Raw genomic sequence first — 15,730 nt, 5'->3', positions numbered from 1 at the left:
CTCTGTCACAAAAAACTTCCCTTTTCTTCTCCTAAATTAATCGTTGTGAGCCCACATCTTCACATTGATTCTCATCCTTGAGAATAACAGGGAAGCCTCGTGGTGATGCCCAAAAACTATTATTGTGTTTTCTTGATGAGATCGGGAAAAGGTGTCAGTTTGTGATCTTGTGGATTGGGAGAGGGTTCGTGAATATTGGGTATTCTTCAAAGGTAAGGAGTTCTTCCCTCTCAAAGCATGCTGTGCTTTTTGGTTTTTATATTTATCCTATGATTTTTTGTTTATGTTTCTCTGAGTTTTCTATTTTAATCAATTGAAAATTAAAATGTAGGGGTTCACACGCTTCTGCCTAGGATTCAATCCCTTCAATTTGTATCAGAGCTAGGTCCTACAATTTTGTTTATCAATTTGATTCGAAATTCAGAGTAAAGGTGGAATTTTCGTTTTGCATTGTAAATGTATGAATGGGTTGAATGTCTCTATTTATTTTCTAGAATGAGGTTTTCAATCGGGCGGTTTTGGGTCTTGGCACCTTAGGATTTAATTTCTTTGATTTGTTTAAAGATTCGTAGATACCCGTTGTTTTTGGGCAAATTTATTACTGCTATCGAGTTTGTAAATCTGGGTCATGTCTATGGTAAGTGTTGCTATTCATTGAGATGAAGAATAGAAGAAATTCGATGCGAATTCGAACTGATCTGTTGTTGTCTGTGCATTAACCCCGCGACGCTGTAACCTAGCATCGCGACACTCCGACGCGAGGCGGATGGGAAGAATTTCTGTAGCACCACAATACTATGGTACAACGCCACAACGCTTCGAGGCTGATGACGCGCGTGGCTTCCGTCCGTAAGGTCATGGGTTCGAGCCAGTACCTTTTTTTTTTTTTTTTTTTTTTTGCAGTTTTCTATTGTATTTTTAGTATTTTATTAATTAGATTAATATAAATTAGTTATATCGATTTAATTAATTTCTAAGGGTGCCAAAATTTGGTCGAATTTGTCGTTTTAGTTTAATTTTTATATTTGATGTATGATTAAATTATTTATGTCATATAGTTTTATTTAAAATCTCACCTTAGGATAAACATTATTCATGCATCATATTTAATATAAACGTTATATTATATAGTTGTATGAAAATTTAGCATGCTCATATAAGTATTATATTATTAATGAAAAACATATCCATGCATCAATTATATAATAATTATATGATACGATAACATGTATTAATAACATGTCCACACATAATTTATATCATAATTATTATAATATATTGTTTAGATGTATGAATGGATGTTTTTTTTCATTACTTTATTATATAAATGTTATGTATATAGTAATGAAAGTGGAATGCATGAGGCATGATATCACTTTAGTAAAATATAATTGTTATATTTTTTTAAAAGTATGTTATTAAATGCAAGGAAATAGGTTTTAATTATTTCATTTAACCTTATAATAGTTATAAGTTAAAATGAAATTAGAATTAAAATTTATAATAACGAGTTGCATGCAAATATAGGTTAAATTATTTTTAAAATGGTTTAAAATTAATTTCACCTTTAGACATATGTTCACAATATTTCTAATATGATTAAAAATAGGTTTAATCTTTTAATTCTGTTTAATAGGATTAAAATGGATACAAAGATTAAATTTATGATATAATTATCTATAAGGGACCTTTGTCTAAGGAAAGTTCTGTCTAAGATCGAGGTTTTTAAGTTGATGGAAATGGAACACCTCTACCTGAGAACCAACTTGGAAGGTGAATTAGATAATTATATTATAAGCATGCAATGAATGATTAAAGTTTATTAAAGTATTTAATAAACAAGAATCATTATTGTTAAACTATCCAATGTTATATTTACTTTGGGCAATGTTAACAATCACTTAGTTAAATTAATTAGTCGAATTTACCAAAGTAAGAAACACTAGCTTTTAAAATACTTAGTGGGAGGAAATGGATGTATATGATACGTCATTTTTTTCCACACGTTCTCCTTTGATATTCACATCGTGAGACTCATGTTGGCCTTGAGGCACTCTAGAAGCGTCCCCTTCAAATGATGTTTGCATGGGTCAATATCAAGGTGAATGGAAAGAGTATTTATAGTAAGTGAGGGAGAGATATGTGTCAACATGTCCTATGGTCTCCTTCATTGATTTGCATCATGAGACCTTTCTTGCATGACCTTGAGGCGCCTTGGGAGCGTCCCCCTTCGGATGATCTGTATATTAGGTCAATATCAGGGCGAACTCAAGAACAGTTTTTGCTTCAATCGGTTTTTTTCCCTTCAGTTGGCTCACTAGGGCGGAACTCTACGGTCTAAAATGAAGGGTTACAAGAAATTGTTAAGTTAGTTAACGATTTCTTGATCCAATCAAGGGTGACTAATTATTATAGAAATAAGAGTTATTCCAGTGTAATGATTGGTTGAATGTGTCTCAGTTTAGTGAAGGGGCGACTGATCACCATTCGATGGCTTTTGTCCTAAATCACTGAAGCAACATTGCAAAATTAGACGTGAAATTGGGTCCATTTAATTTTTACTAAAATTGATTGAATGTTTTAAAGTTACGCTAAAATCTAATGTAGATCAATTTGTTTCATTTTAGTAAAATGTCAAATTCTATTTTTTCCGTTGTTTATTCTACTTGTTTGACCAATATTAATTATACAACTTGGAAAGATTCGATTAAAACTATTTTTGTGGAAAACGACCTTGATTTCGTCTTGACTAAGGAATGTCCCCTAATCCCAACCCTTGATGCAACATGAAGTGTTTGTGGTGCATATGAAAAGATGGTCGCTCCAGGACTTCACGCAGGCGGGCTATAGAATCTCACGGTACAACCTAATGGAGGAGACCATAGGACACATTGACAAACATCCTTCTCCCATTTACTATGAATACTTTTCCTATTCATCTTGTTATTGACCCATGCAAACACTTTCTGAAGGGAGGCCACGCCCAAGGTGACATGAAGCTGAGTATGGATATCACGGTGTGAACTTTTAGGGATGTGAAAGCTAAAAATTGATATACCCCATATACCATTTTTCTCCCACTAAAGTATTCTACTATTTTTAGGGTTTTATTATACTTGGTTACACTCCGGCTAATGTCTTTCTTAATTTTCTCAATATAACATTTATATTGAATGCTTTAACAATTCTTGATTTTATTTATTAAACTATTTAATAAAATCAATCATCTATTGCATGCTTATAAAATATTTGCCCAATTCACCTTCTAGGTCGGTTCTCAGGTGGAGGTATTCCGTTTCCATCAGCTTAAATACCCTCATTTAGACAAAATGTTCCCTAGACAAAGGTCCCTTATAGACAATTGTTTTATAAATTTAATCTTTTAGTGGAATTCATTTTAATCTTATTAAAACAAATTAAAAGATTAACCTATTTCTAATCTCATTAGGAATACTTCCAACATAAGTCTAGATGAATTAATTTTAAACCATTTAAAAATTAATTTGGACCTACGTTTTTATGAAACTCTTGATTATAGGTTTTAATCTATCCCATTAAACATATAACACTTATATTTTAATGCCATATTAAAATCTATAATTTACATCTAATGACGTTGATCAAATATAATGATTATATTTATCTAAGTGGTATCATGCTCAATGCAAGATTCATTTTTATTGGAAAAATATAACATTTATATTTGTCATCCATAAAAAATAAACATACATATTCATCAATCCACCATACATTATAACATTTATAACTTTGTATGATCCATGAACATGCTTAATTAATCATATATCAGAATAATATAACACTTATACCATGAGGCATGAGCATGCTAATTAAACTATGCATCCATAAAATATAACACTTATATTTAATCATGATGCATGAATATGTTTATCCTAAGGTGGGATTTTTGAATTTATATGACATACATATGTAATATAAATTCAAACATTAATTTAAACATACATCAAATGCATAATAAATTAAACAGCAAATATTGGACCATATTTTGGCACCCTTAAAAATCAATTAAATTAATATAACTAATTTATATTAATTTAATTAATAAAAATAAATAAAATTACATAAAATGAGAAAAACTGCTGCAAATAACCCCAGAGAGGAGGCTTGAACCCACGACTGCCAGACTCCTCGCGCGTGCCTATGAAGTTTGGAGTGTTCCAACGCTATGGATGATGTCCGTCTCGCCTGGCTCCCAGCGTCACAACACTTTGATAGCAGCGTTGCAACACTATAGTCCAGAATACTTCATTTTGCTGTGTTTTGCTTCAAACTTGGATTGAAAACCTCCATTTTCTAACCGATCTTTTCAGCAACTCTTGCTCCTCGATCAACACGGACTTACAGATTCGATAGCAAAACATAAATACCAAAAAACAACAGGCCCTTATATTTTAATTGGATTAAAATGTAAAGCTAAGTGCCAAGAAATGTAAACATCCAATATTGCAAACCTCAAATTCAAAATGCAGATTGAACCCACCTTTTCACACTGATTTTTGTTTCCAAAATGTGAAAAATAAAATGCAAGAAATTGACTCAGATACCAATTGTAAGGATCGAATCCCGAGCACAAGAGTGAGAATGCCTTGCATTCAATTTGTCTATTTTGAAGAAACAAAAAGACAACATACCAAAACAGAGGATAATAGAATAAATAACGAATAAATAACATCCTTAGCATGCATTATAAAGGAGAAGCAAAAGAGAAGAACAATTCCCCTTCTCCAAGTATTTCCATTTTTACCCTTTGTGCCAATTAATTAAATGACTCCTTATTTAATTAATTGGAACATTAATTAAAGGACCATATATTAAATCTAATTTAATATATAGTTAATTAATAAATATAAATAAACATCACATGTTTATATTCTTCCAACTCTCTATAATTTTCTAATCAATTAATTAACCATTAATTAATTAAGTAACTATATTAAATCATATTTAATATAGAGTTCATTAACACATAAATATCACATATTTATATGTATACATCTCTTTAGGAATCCAATTCATATAAATCTAATATTTGAATCTCATTCAAATATACTTACATAATTTGAATTATAGTTCACATCTATAAATAATAATTATATATTAATCACATCAATATCCAATTTCCTCAATTGTTTTGAATAGTGCAAATCATTCCTCATTAATATCCTTTAGTGAGTTAACAGGAAGACCTAGTGGACCTACAGATCAGAAACTCCAACGATGTAAGATTAATTGGCTAAACTCATTAATCAAATTAATTAATATTCATTAACTTTGGGTACACTCTACTAAATACACACAACTGCACTTTTCTCATTGCAGATATATTTATGTGTCCACGGATATAAACCAATAACAACAAGTTAGTCCTTCACAAGTGTTCAAAACATCAACTGGGATAATTTACTATTTTACCATTGAGTTACCTCTGTATCTTTAATACTAATGCTTATCTAATGAACAACCTATTTATGGTTTAACCATGAAACAGAAGCCCCTCAAGGATTAGTGAAAGGGTAGGGCTCTTTGTTGTCCCGAAGACACCATTTAAGGGAACATTCATCTACTTACCTTAAAGTCGGGGAGGAGTGAATTCCATCTTGTCTTATTATGTTATCAACTTTCTATTCGGTCTTGTCCTCGAAATGATAAGCTTATTGAGTCGACAAACTGACCACTCGCACCCATACAAATCAAAGGACAATCTTTTGTGAACAGAAGTTCATAATACACTCAAGATTAAGACCAAGTTACCTAGGTCATCCTATTGAAATAGAAACCTAACTAGTCAACAATGTTACATCTAATGGTTACTATTTTGTGGTCCGATTTTATGCAAACTTGTTGCATAGGACACCTCCACTCGCATGTCAACTACACGAACGCGTTAGATCATTGCGTTTGTATCAAATATAAAGTGGGTCGTATCCATAGTGTCACCAAGATAAGGTACTTAATAAGGATGACAATGGGGCCGGGGCGGGGCGGGGTCCCCATCCTCGTCCCCGCCCCATTCTCCGTTTTGGAAGGTCGGGGAATCCCGGTTCGGGGGATTCGCGTCCCCGCGGGAAAATTTTTCAGTTTTTTATTTTTTATTTTTATTATTTAAATTTAATTAAATTTAGTATTTACATTAAACTTGTAAATTTTATGTAAGAAATTAATATCATTATTACATATATTTGTTTAAACCAATAGTTAAAAAAACATTTTATTGTTTTTTTATTATAAATTGATAAACAAAATTAAATTCATTAGATTAAAAAATTAAAATTAAGAAAAAAAAAAAGAACTTTAGCTACTGTTTCAGTAGTTTGTATATATATATATATATACACACACACACATAATAATGAAAACTATCACAAAAGTGTTGAGGAATCCTTGAACACCCTATCATCAGGTCCATAAACACTACTGGGGCATTCGTCAAACCGAATGACATCATGATGAACTCATAATGCCCATATCTTGAATTAAAGGCTGTCTTGGGTATATCACTGTCCTTTATCCTCAGTTGATGGTATCTTGACCGAAAATCAATTTTGGAGAACACCGTAGCTCCCTATAACTGATCGAACAAGTCATCAATTCTGGAAAGTGGATATTTATTCTTTATGGTCACTTTATTTAATTCTTTGTAGTCAATGCACAGATGCAACGATCCATCATTCTTCTTTACAAAAAGTACCGTGCACCCCATGGTGACACACTAGATCGTATGAAGCCCTTATCCAACAACTCTTGCAACTAGACTTTAAGTTCCCTCAACTCTGCTGGTGCCATCCTGTATGGAACTTTCGAAATGGGAGTTGTGTCTGGCTCCAACTCAATAGCAAAATCTATCTCCCGCTAAGGAGGCAGTCTAGGAAGATCGTCTGGAAAAACATCTGGAAAGTCTCTTACTACTGGTTCTGAAATCAATGTGACTTCAAACTCTCTAGTGTCAACCACACTGGACATAATACCCCAGGCTCCTTGGTCAAACAGTCTATTGCCTTCAGTGCTGAAATCATTTTAGGTAGAACCATAGTCTCAACCCCCTTAAACTTAAAACTGGCTTCTGTAGGAGGGTTAAAGATGACCTTTTTAAGGGAGCAATCTATGCTGGCATGATTAGCAGCTAGCTAATCCATGCCCAATATCACATCAAAATCACGCATATCTAGAATTATCAAGGTCACATCTAATGCATGATTTGCTATCTCTACTTGACATACCTTTATCTTTTTAGTAGCTAACATGATTTCTCTTGATGGAGTGGAAATTGACAAAGAATGTTGTAAAGGTTCTAATCTTAACATGGCATGCTTTACAAATGTCGAGGATATGAAAGAGTGCGAAGAACTGGAGTCAAACAAAACTAAAGCATGGTGCCCCAAGATGGGAAGCGTACCTGTCACAACTGTGCTTGACTTCTCGGCCTCATGCCGAGTAGTAGAAAACACTCTACCCTGCTGCTGCTGACGGCTCGGGCCTCCCTGAAATGAGCTTACGGGTTGACCTATGATCTTAGACACGTTCCTCCTTGGGTATTTCTCTGACATATGCCTCTTTTGACCACACCAAAAACAAACTTCAGTAGCAGCCATGCAACATCCCCAATGATGTCTACCAAGGTTGTACAGATCGGCTTATCTTCCTTGATAGTTATAGCTTGAGAGTCTTGCTGTCCTCATTGACGTGGAGCATTAACTGCATTCTGGTTCCTTTGCTGAGGCTTAGAAGTCCTTGACTCCGCCTTCCTTTTCTGATCTACAGAGGTCCCAATTTCGAGCGACTTCCTGTACTCTTCTCCCTCCTGAGAGTCAGCATCAATCCTCACGGCAGCCCGCAGTACCGCAACATACGTCTTGAGGTCCAAGGCATGCACCATACCTCACAATCCGCTCCTCAGACCCTGGATGAACCTTTCTGTCCCTACTGCCTTGGTGGCTACCAGCTTAGGGGCAAAATGGGACAACTTATTAAATTTATGCTCATATTCCTTCACCGACATAACCCCTTGTTTCAAATTCAAGAACTCTGCCTGCTTGTTGTATCGGGTGTTGGCTGAAAAACATTTCTCGTAAAAACAATCCTTAAACTGCTCCCAAGTCACAAGTCCCCCACTGGTATCAATCATTTTCTCTGTTGAACGCCACCAAATCTCCGCGTTACTAGTCAGCATAAAAACTGCACATTGGAGCTCGTGTTCTTCTGGGCACCTCATATAACATAAATTCATCTCAATCGAGGACAACTACATCTCTGCTTTAGTGGGATCACTCAATGATTCGAAAAATGTGTGAGGGTCAAACTTCCTGAATCCCTCAAGTGCTTAGCTTCATGGGACAGACCCTACATGTTCTGACTCGGCGACTGGGTCTGTTGCAAATGAACTGGTGGTACTTGCTCCTTCTGAGCCTGGTACTAGGCAATCTGTCCTATCATCGTATTACGGATCTTTTGAGGTTGATGCCCTAAATCTCGTAGAGTCCTATAGTTTGTAAACATATGTATAAACAAACAGTTTTGTGATTTATAATATGAGATATTTTATTCACTTTAATCTATGAAATATGAGGTATTTTAGTTGCATTAGCCACAAACCAATAAATTAAGATCTTTGGTTATCGTTGTAACTTAAGCATGTATGTGGAGACATACAAGTGGATCGTGCTTTAAGTGATAACTTAAATGGTCTGTAGTATGTGGATAAAAGAAGGAAACCTTATCCTAGTGATGCTACGAGTGTGACCCGTTTTGTAGATGTTACAAGTGTTGTAAAGTGCTACAAATGGTCTATTCTTGACCATTCATGTATTAGATATGCGAGCAAGGATGCTCTATACAAAGGAGTTTGTATAAGACCGGACCACGAAATGTTCAGTCTCGTTATATAACGCCGTTCATGACAGAGACTTTCATTTCACTAGGATGACCATAGGTAACATGACCTTAATCCTGAGTGAGTTGGGAACTCCTGCCTATAAGGGCGGTCCGAATGGATAAAAGTTTATGTAAGTTTATGGCAACCGAATAGATAAAAGTGAAAATGGTTTACGACACCCTTTCATGTAAATTTATGACACCCTTTTATAGTGAAATAAATGTTAAATAAATAAGGTAAGTTCAAAAGACCTCCATTAAAATCAAATATTAAAAACAAATGATAGGGTACCCATAAATCATAAATGATAATAAATAGGTCTGAAAACAAATCTTAACAGTAAGTTTCAAACATCAAAACTGAAAGTTAAAAAACATGAAAAGAAATATAAATATCATGAGCGGAAGCATAAAACTGGTCCCTAGTGGCTCAATCATGGATTCCGCTTGTCATTCACCGGGGGGTCCCTACTCTTACCTAAAACATCAACATGAGAAATGATGAATATAAAATACTCAGTAAGTAACCCTACTACTAGGGTCAAGCTAGGCATCTATGTCCTCTAGATGCCTACCTCTAGTGGAACGTAAGCACTCTCCTAGTCCTCATGAGACACATGAGACATATAATGTAACGACTCAACTTTTTAGGACTCTAGGCCGTTACTAAACGTATGCATGCATGGAAGTTAAAACGACATCCTTTTTATAGTGAAATAAATGTCAAATAAATAAGGTAACTTAAAAGATCTTCATTAAATTCAAATATTAAAATCAAATGATAGGGTACTCATAAGTCATAAATGGAAATAAATAAGTCTGAAATAAATTCAAACGATAAGTTTCAAATGTCAAGACCGAAAGTTAAAAACATAAAAGAACTCTTAAAACATGAGCGGAAGCATTAAAACTGGTCCCTAGTGGTTCGTTCATAGATTCCTCTTGTCATTCGTCGGCACGTCCTTACCCTTACCTAAAACATAAACATGAGAAATGGTGAGTATATACTCAGTAAGTAACTCCATTACTGAGGTCAGACTAGGCATCTATGTCCATTAAGATACCTATCTCTGGTGGGACGTAAGCACGCCCCTAGTCCCTATGGGACACATATATACATGAATATCTGAATTTCATCCTACTGTGGTTAAGTATACCCACTACCTATAGTAAGTCCTGTAGGACTCATAACCTCTAGTGAACCCTGAAGGGAGACACCACCTCTAATGAATCCCGAAGGAAACACAATCTCTGGTGAATTTCGAAGGAAAACACCACCTCTAGTGAATCCTGAAGGAAAGCACCAACTCTAGTGAATCCCGAAAGAAACACAATCTCTGGTGACCTAGAAGGAAACCACTACCTCTAGTGAATCCCGAAGGAAACACAATCTCTAGTGGGTATCTAACTAATAGTGAAGACGCTATTACTATTGCAACATCATAGGCATCATAACAAGGTTCTATAACATGAACATACATCTCATCATCCTTATATTAAATAGAATCTCATAGAATAATAATATACTCAAATCATGCTAGCATTTAAATATCTCTATGTGCATCCTCATATCAGCAAAGACATACATAAACATCAAACCATCAACAATCCTCAATAAATCATAACTATATTGCTTGGCACGTGGGCAGTTCCAGTAGTAAGATTACTTACCTCGATACTAGATTCAGATATCGATCCAAGCCAGTCTTCAACAATCAATCTTTGAATTCAATTCCCCAACGAAGCCTGAGCAACAACCACCCTCAAGATTACAATCTCCAAAATCTTCCTTCAATCAGACCCGCTTCCAACTTTTAATCCCTTTCTCCCTTAAAATTTTCAATTCACAAAGAATTTAACTAAACCCTTCAATGAAATTAATTCTTGACATTAATAACAACTTAAATTTGTGTGACATAACCCATTCCAAAATTAAATTAATTCTTGACATTAATTTCAAATTAAATTTATGTGACATAACCCTCTTCCAAAATGAAATTAATTATTGACATAAATTTCAAATTAAATTTGTGTGACATAACCCCCTTCCAAAATAAAATTAATTCTTGACATTAATTTCAAATTAAATTCGTCTAACATAAAGTCCAATTCCCACAATTTCTCTCTTATTTAACAATTAAATTGAAACATCCCTTTCTCAATAATTGGATCTCATTAATCCAATTAAATTTCCAAAATTAAAAAATGATCTCGAAAATTACAAAATATTGAAATTACATTACAAACAAAATTTCGAGATTTTACATTATTTCCTCCTTCAAGAACTTTCATCCTTGAAAGTTTATTCGTGAAAAAGCTCTGGGTACTATGGCTTCACCTCATCCTCTTGCTCCAAGGTAGCCTCTTGAATTGGTGATTCTGCCACAGGACTTTCACAAATGCTATCTCCCTTCTGTGCAATGTCTTTCCCCCTCTGGCGAGAATTTTTACAGCTTCTCCTTGTAGCTCAAGTTGTCATTCAACTACAATGGCTCAAAGTCAACTACATGGGACGGATCTGTCACATACTTTCTCAGCATCAAAACATGGAAGACATCGGTAAGCTACAGGACCAATTTACTCCAAGACCTCGGAAGTCCAATAAACCCCGGGCTCAGCTTCCATTTCCTTCCAAACCTCAAAATACCCTTCATCGGTGTCACCTTTAAGAACACTTTATCACCAGTCTCAAATCAGACAAGTCCAACAATAACTGCAAAACGTCATATCCAAATCTAAAATATCCCAAACTTACTCATAGAAACTTGATCAACAACACACCCAAGATTTCAATATCCAAAATCTCCCCTTAAAGCAGATTCTAATTCCAACAGATACTACTTGGGACCTTCAAAGAAAAATAGACATCAAGACAACATTCAGTTCGGTAACCGGTGAGTGATAATCCTTCAAGAACCTCAACCCACAAAAAAAAAAAAAAAAAAAAAAAATCTTACCCAACTCCAAGAGTCCGACGAAAACCCACGCGGCAGGGATTGACTGGCGAAAATTGGTGGATGAGGCAGATCGGAGAGGCGGTCGACAGCGGCAGCAGCCTCTATGTGAGCCGGACAGGTACGGCGAGCTGGCGAGGCTGGGCAACTCACGGCGCCGCGGCTGCACACCACGAACGGCGAGCGGCGTCGTGCGGAGCAGGGCTTGGCACGAAAGAAAGGTGGCTTCGAAAGGCGACGAACGATCTCCAGGGGCGGCGGCGGCTTGCGCGGTGCGAGGGAGGCGTTCGACCGGATCTGGCGGTGGGTTGGGCAGCTCGATAAAAAAGAAAAAATAAAAATAAAAGAAAAGAGAAAAAATAAAATAAAATAAAATAATAAAATATTTACTTTATTTATTCTTTCCTATTTTATTTCATTTTATTAAATTCCTTTCCCTCAAATCTCCAAAAGCAACCATTCCACTTTCAATGTGAAATTAATTCCTGATATTAATCTCAAATTAAATTATGTGCCATGTAAAGTCCAATTTCCAAAATTTGTCCTTGATTTAACCATTAAATGGAAACACCTCTTACTCAGTAATTAAATTTTAGTAATCTAATTAAATTTTCAAAATTCAAAAATAATCTCGAATATTACAAAATACCGAAATTACATTACGACAAAAATTCGGGATGTTACAAAAAAATCATAATCAATCGTATTGTAAAAGAAGAGCCATTGACCTTTACCTTTAGTGAGATTTGAATCGATGTTTCTTGAAAATCAAGGCGATGACGAGGGTGTCGTCTTTGCTTTGCACTTCTTCTTCTGCGATTTCACCAAGAAATTTGGGAGCGACAGAGCTTGGCCAGGTTTTCAACAATGAAAGTTTGGGTTTTTAGAGGAAGAGGGGTTTGGTTTTTGTGTGAAGAGATAAGGAAAGGAAAAGGAAGATGAGAAGGGAAAAAGAAACTCTTAGTACGTACTGTTGAGCTTTGTGCACGTTAGTTCCAAAATTTTGAATCCTTCCAAATTTCATTTTTAACAATTGAGCGCCTTTTTTGGGTGAGATTTCATAACCTATTTTCTGAAAGGCTATCTACCAAAGCTATGATAACTACTATTTCTTGTAGTGTTGGTTACTTTAACCAAACTTATAAAATAAAATTTAAAAAGAGGTAAAAATTAGTGCGAAAAAAAAAAGGTGAAAAAGCATCAGATTAAAATTAACAAAATTAAGATAAATTAGATTAACAATTAAATTTATTTTAAATAAGGCCGGATAAAAATAGGTACTACACAATTTTTTTTGCAAAATTAATTATTTAACTATCTAATTATAATAATTAAATTATTAATTACAAATAATTGTAAAATAAGTAATTCATAATTAAAGTTACTTGATTACCTAATTTGATGAACTTATATAAATATGATGTATTAATTAATAAAACAATCAAAATCAGCTTTAAAAAAATAAATATAACATTTTTTGATTAATGAATTGATTAACTAATTATAACTATTTAAAAATAATCTCATAAAATATTAATGATAATGACAATTAATAACTACATATATAATCTATTAATGAATTCATAGTATTAATGATTGATTCTTTATGGTTTATTAAATAATTAATCAATTAATTTATGAATCTAGAGTAGTTAAATTCAAATATTATAATTCAACATATAATATAATTCTCTAAATTATAAATTTAATAATATAAAATAAAATAATAAATTTATGTATTAAAAGGGGAGAGAGTGGATTTAGAAAGACTCTATTTCCATGCCTAAAATTTCAAAACTTATATCAATCAAGGAGATGCGTTTCTTTTGTTTGTTAGAACTTGTACCAAACAAGAGAATGTGTATCGTTTGTTTGCTACCAGTTTTCTAGTCTTGGTATGGAAATAATCACTATACACATTAATGATTACCATAAAAAGAGTAATTTTTTTTCATTCCCACTCTTTCAACTCTTATGATACATTTATTTATTATTTTATTTTATATATTATTAAAATTAAAATTATCTATTATATGCAAATTAAATTTATATTTTATAAAATTATATTAAATTTTGAATTACAGTGTATGAATTTAACTAATCCTATCTAATAAATAAATTAATTTATATATAAACTTTTATTTTAGTTTAATAAATTAATTTATATATACGCATATTCTTTACAATAAAACTATCTATTAATTAATTAACTATATTTCAATATAATATGAATTTATTTTTTTAATAATTATAATTAGTTTATCATTGATTAATTAAAATTTATTAGTTATTTTATTAATTAATACATCATAATTATATAAATTCATCAAATTATGTAATCAAAGTAACTTTAATTATAGATTTCTCATTTTACAAACACTTATAATTAATATATTATTTTTTCTCAAAACTTTGAATTGAATCTATTGTTTATCAACTACAGTGATTCTAGATTTCCATCAATCTTATACCACAGGTTTATTATTTCAAGCATCTTTAATTGTGGGATATTTATAAAACCTCAACCCGCCCCTAAATAAGTATAGTAAAATTAGTTGTCAATAAATCATGGCTCGCCTTGAGACAATTTGTAGGCAAAAACTAGCGAAGCAAACAACAATGTTTCTAAACAATTAAAAGACACTTCATTGACTTGGTAACAAGAGACAATTTCATGTCCATATCTTGATAGACAATCAATTTAGAGCTGCCAACGTAAATAAACATACTAGAAGACATGTCATTTACTAAGCACAAACAGCCCTGAAAATTATCCAGGACAAACTTTGGCCATGACACGATCACATACAAATCCTTGGAAGCCAAAAGAACATGGATACAAGGCTTTCATACACAAAACAAGCAGCTTCACATTTAATCATACAAGATTTTCAGATGAAAGATGTAAAGCAATCATTATGCAAAGGGGAAAAAGAGCAGATTCCTACAGCAACCGTGTTGCAAGCTTTAGAATCTCGTTTAACTTTCCTGCGACGGTCGTTTGGAAGCCATGTGCTCTACCTTCTACAGATTCATATAAAAAAAAGATAGGTAAATTTAGAATGAGAATCTATGAGAAATTAACACATCCAGGTATTTGATACCATTCTGTTGTTTACTCCATTCATGAAAAATTGAGGGTAATGGTCATGGATGTTGAAAAGAAAACTAACCTGCTCAGTGTAGGGCAAATATTTACCATCGAACGTTATCACAACACGATCCTTCCCATCAACACCCTTGACCTTGTCAACTGAGCAGTAGAAGTCTATAGCTGACATACTAATAAACATAAATCAGATCTTGAAATGATTATACATTAGCTTCTTCAACAGAATCTCTACTACTGGGAAAAAATTAAAGCTCACTGGTCTTGGCTGCAAGGAGGGTTGAGGTTTATGGAATAGAAGGACAAAGGGGTGTTTACAATGATATGAAGTGTTTGGGCTTATGAACATATAGTGAAGCGTTAAAGAATCTTATCATTGAGTATGGTAGCAAAGGAATCACAAAAAGTCTTGACTGGTAATTTCTTATGCGAGAAGTTGAGAAAAAAAGTTTCATATGAATATGATAAACACCACGAAATTTCCATCATCAAAGTGAAAGAACAGTTGAAGACCTCAGAGTCTGAGCAGATGACTAATATGAGCAACAAACAGCTATAATATCATCGTTCAGTAACTTTCAATTTTTCAAACAAGTTTCAATACTTTCATATACTAACATTCACTGGACCTCTACATTTCTTAATTTTGTTTGCTGTGCTACCACCTGGAACTGATTCAAACTAATTATATCAGAATGTTTATGCTCCTGCATGAATTGAAGGGTCTTATCTTAAATCCTTGAATTATTAATGTTAGCCA

General features: G+C 33.5%; 1 protein-coding gene and 2 long non-coding RNA genes across 5 annotated transcripts; all 3 read right to left on the bottom strand.

Annotated features, from left to right (window-relative positions):
- Positions 1–6,786: 6,786 nt before the first annotated feature.
- LOC150030479 (uncharacterized) lies at positions 6,787–7,628 on the bottom strand. The gene is made up of 3 exons (XM_090309682.1): positions 7,257–7,628; positions 7,005–7,163; positions 6,787–6,888 (listed from the first exon to the last, which is right to left on the bottom strand). The coding sequence occupies exons 1-3, from the start codon at positions 7,626–7,628 to the stop codon at positions 6,787–6,789; spliced, it is 633 nt and encodes a 210-aa protein (XP_090165808.1).
- A 3,454-nt stretch (positions 7,629–11,082) lies between these two features.
- On the bottom strand, positions 11,083–12,842 carry LOC150030478 (uncharacterized). 3 transcript variants are annotated; one of them, XR_016526839.1, is made up of 3 exons: positions 12,596–12,842; positions 11,865–12,177; positions 11,083–11,755 (listed from the first exon to the last, which is right to left on the bottom strand). It is a non-coding gene; the product is annotated as an uncharacterized LOC150030478 (long non-coding RNA). The 3 variants fall into 3 exon arrangements; XR_016526840.1 differs by having other exon boundaries at positions 11,865–12,158; XR_016526838.1 differs by lacking the exon at positions 12,596–12,842 and having other exon boundaries at positions 11,865–12,584.
- A 1,667-nt stretch (positions 12,843–14,509) lies between these two features.
- On the bottom strand, positions 14,510–15,724 carry LOC150030477 (uncharacterized). The gene is made up of 2 exons (XR_016526841.1): positions 15,035–15,724; positions 14,510–14,885 (listed from the first exon to the last, which is right to left on the bottom strand). It is a non-coding gene; the product is annotated as an uncharacterized LOC150030477 (long non-coding RNA).
- Between the last annotated feature and the right edge of the window lie 6 nt (positions 15,725–15,730).

Source organism: Benincasa hispida, unplaced genomic scaffold (assembly GCF_027475165.1).
Source record: "Benincasa hispida cultivar pf3 unplaced genomic scaffold, pf3_genome.v1.1 HicScf1857, whole genome shotgun sequence".
NCBI classification, from domain to species: Eukaryota; Viridiplantae; Streptophyta; class Magnoliopsida; order Cucurbitales; family Cucurbitaceae; genus Benincasa; species Benincasa hispida.
The sequence above is the reverse complement of the archived record's forward strand: the minus strand, read 5'-3'. Positions and strand labels throughout refer to the sequence as shown.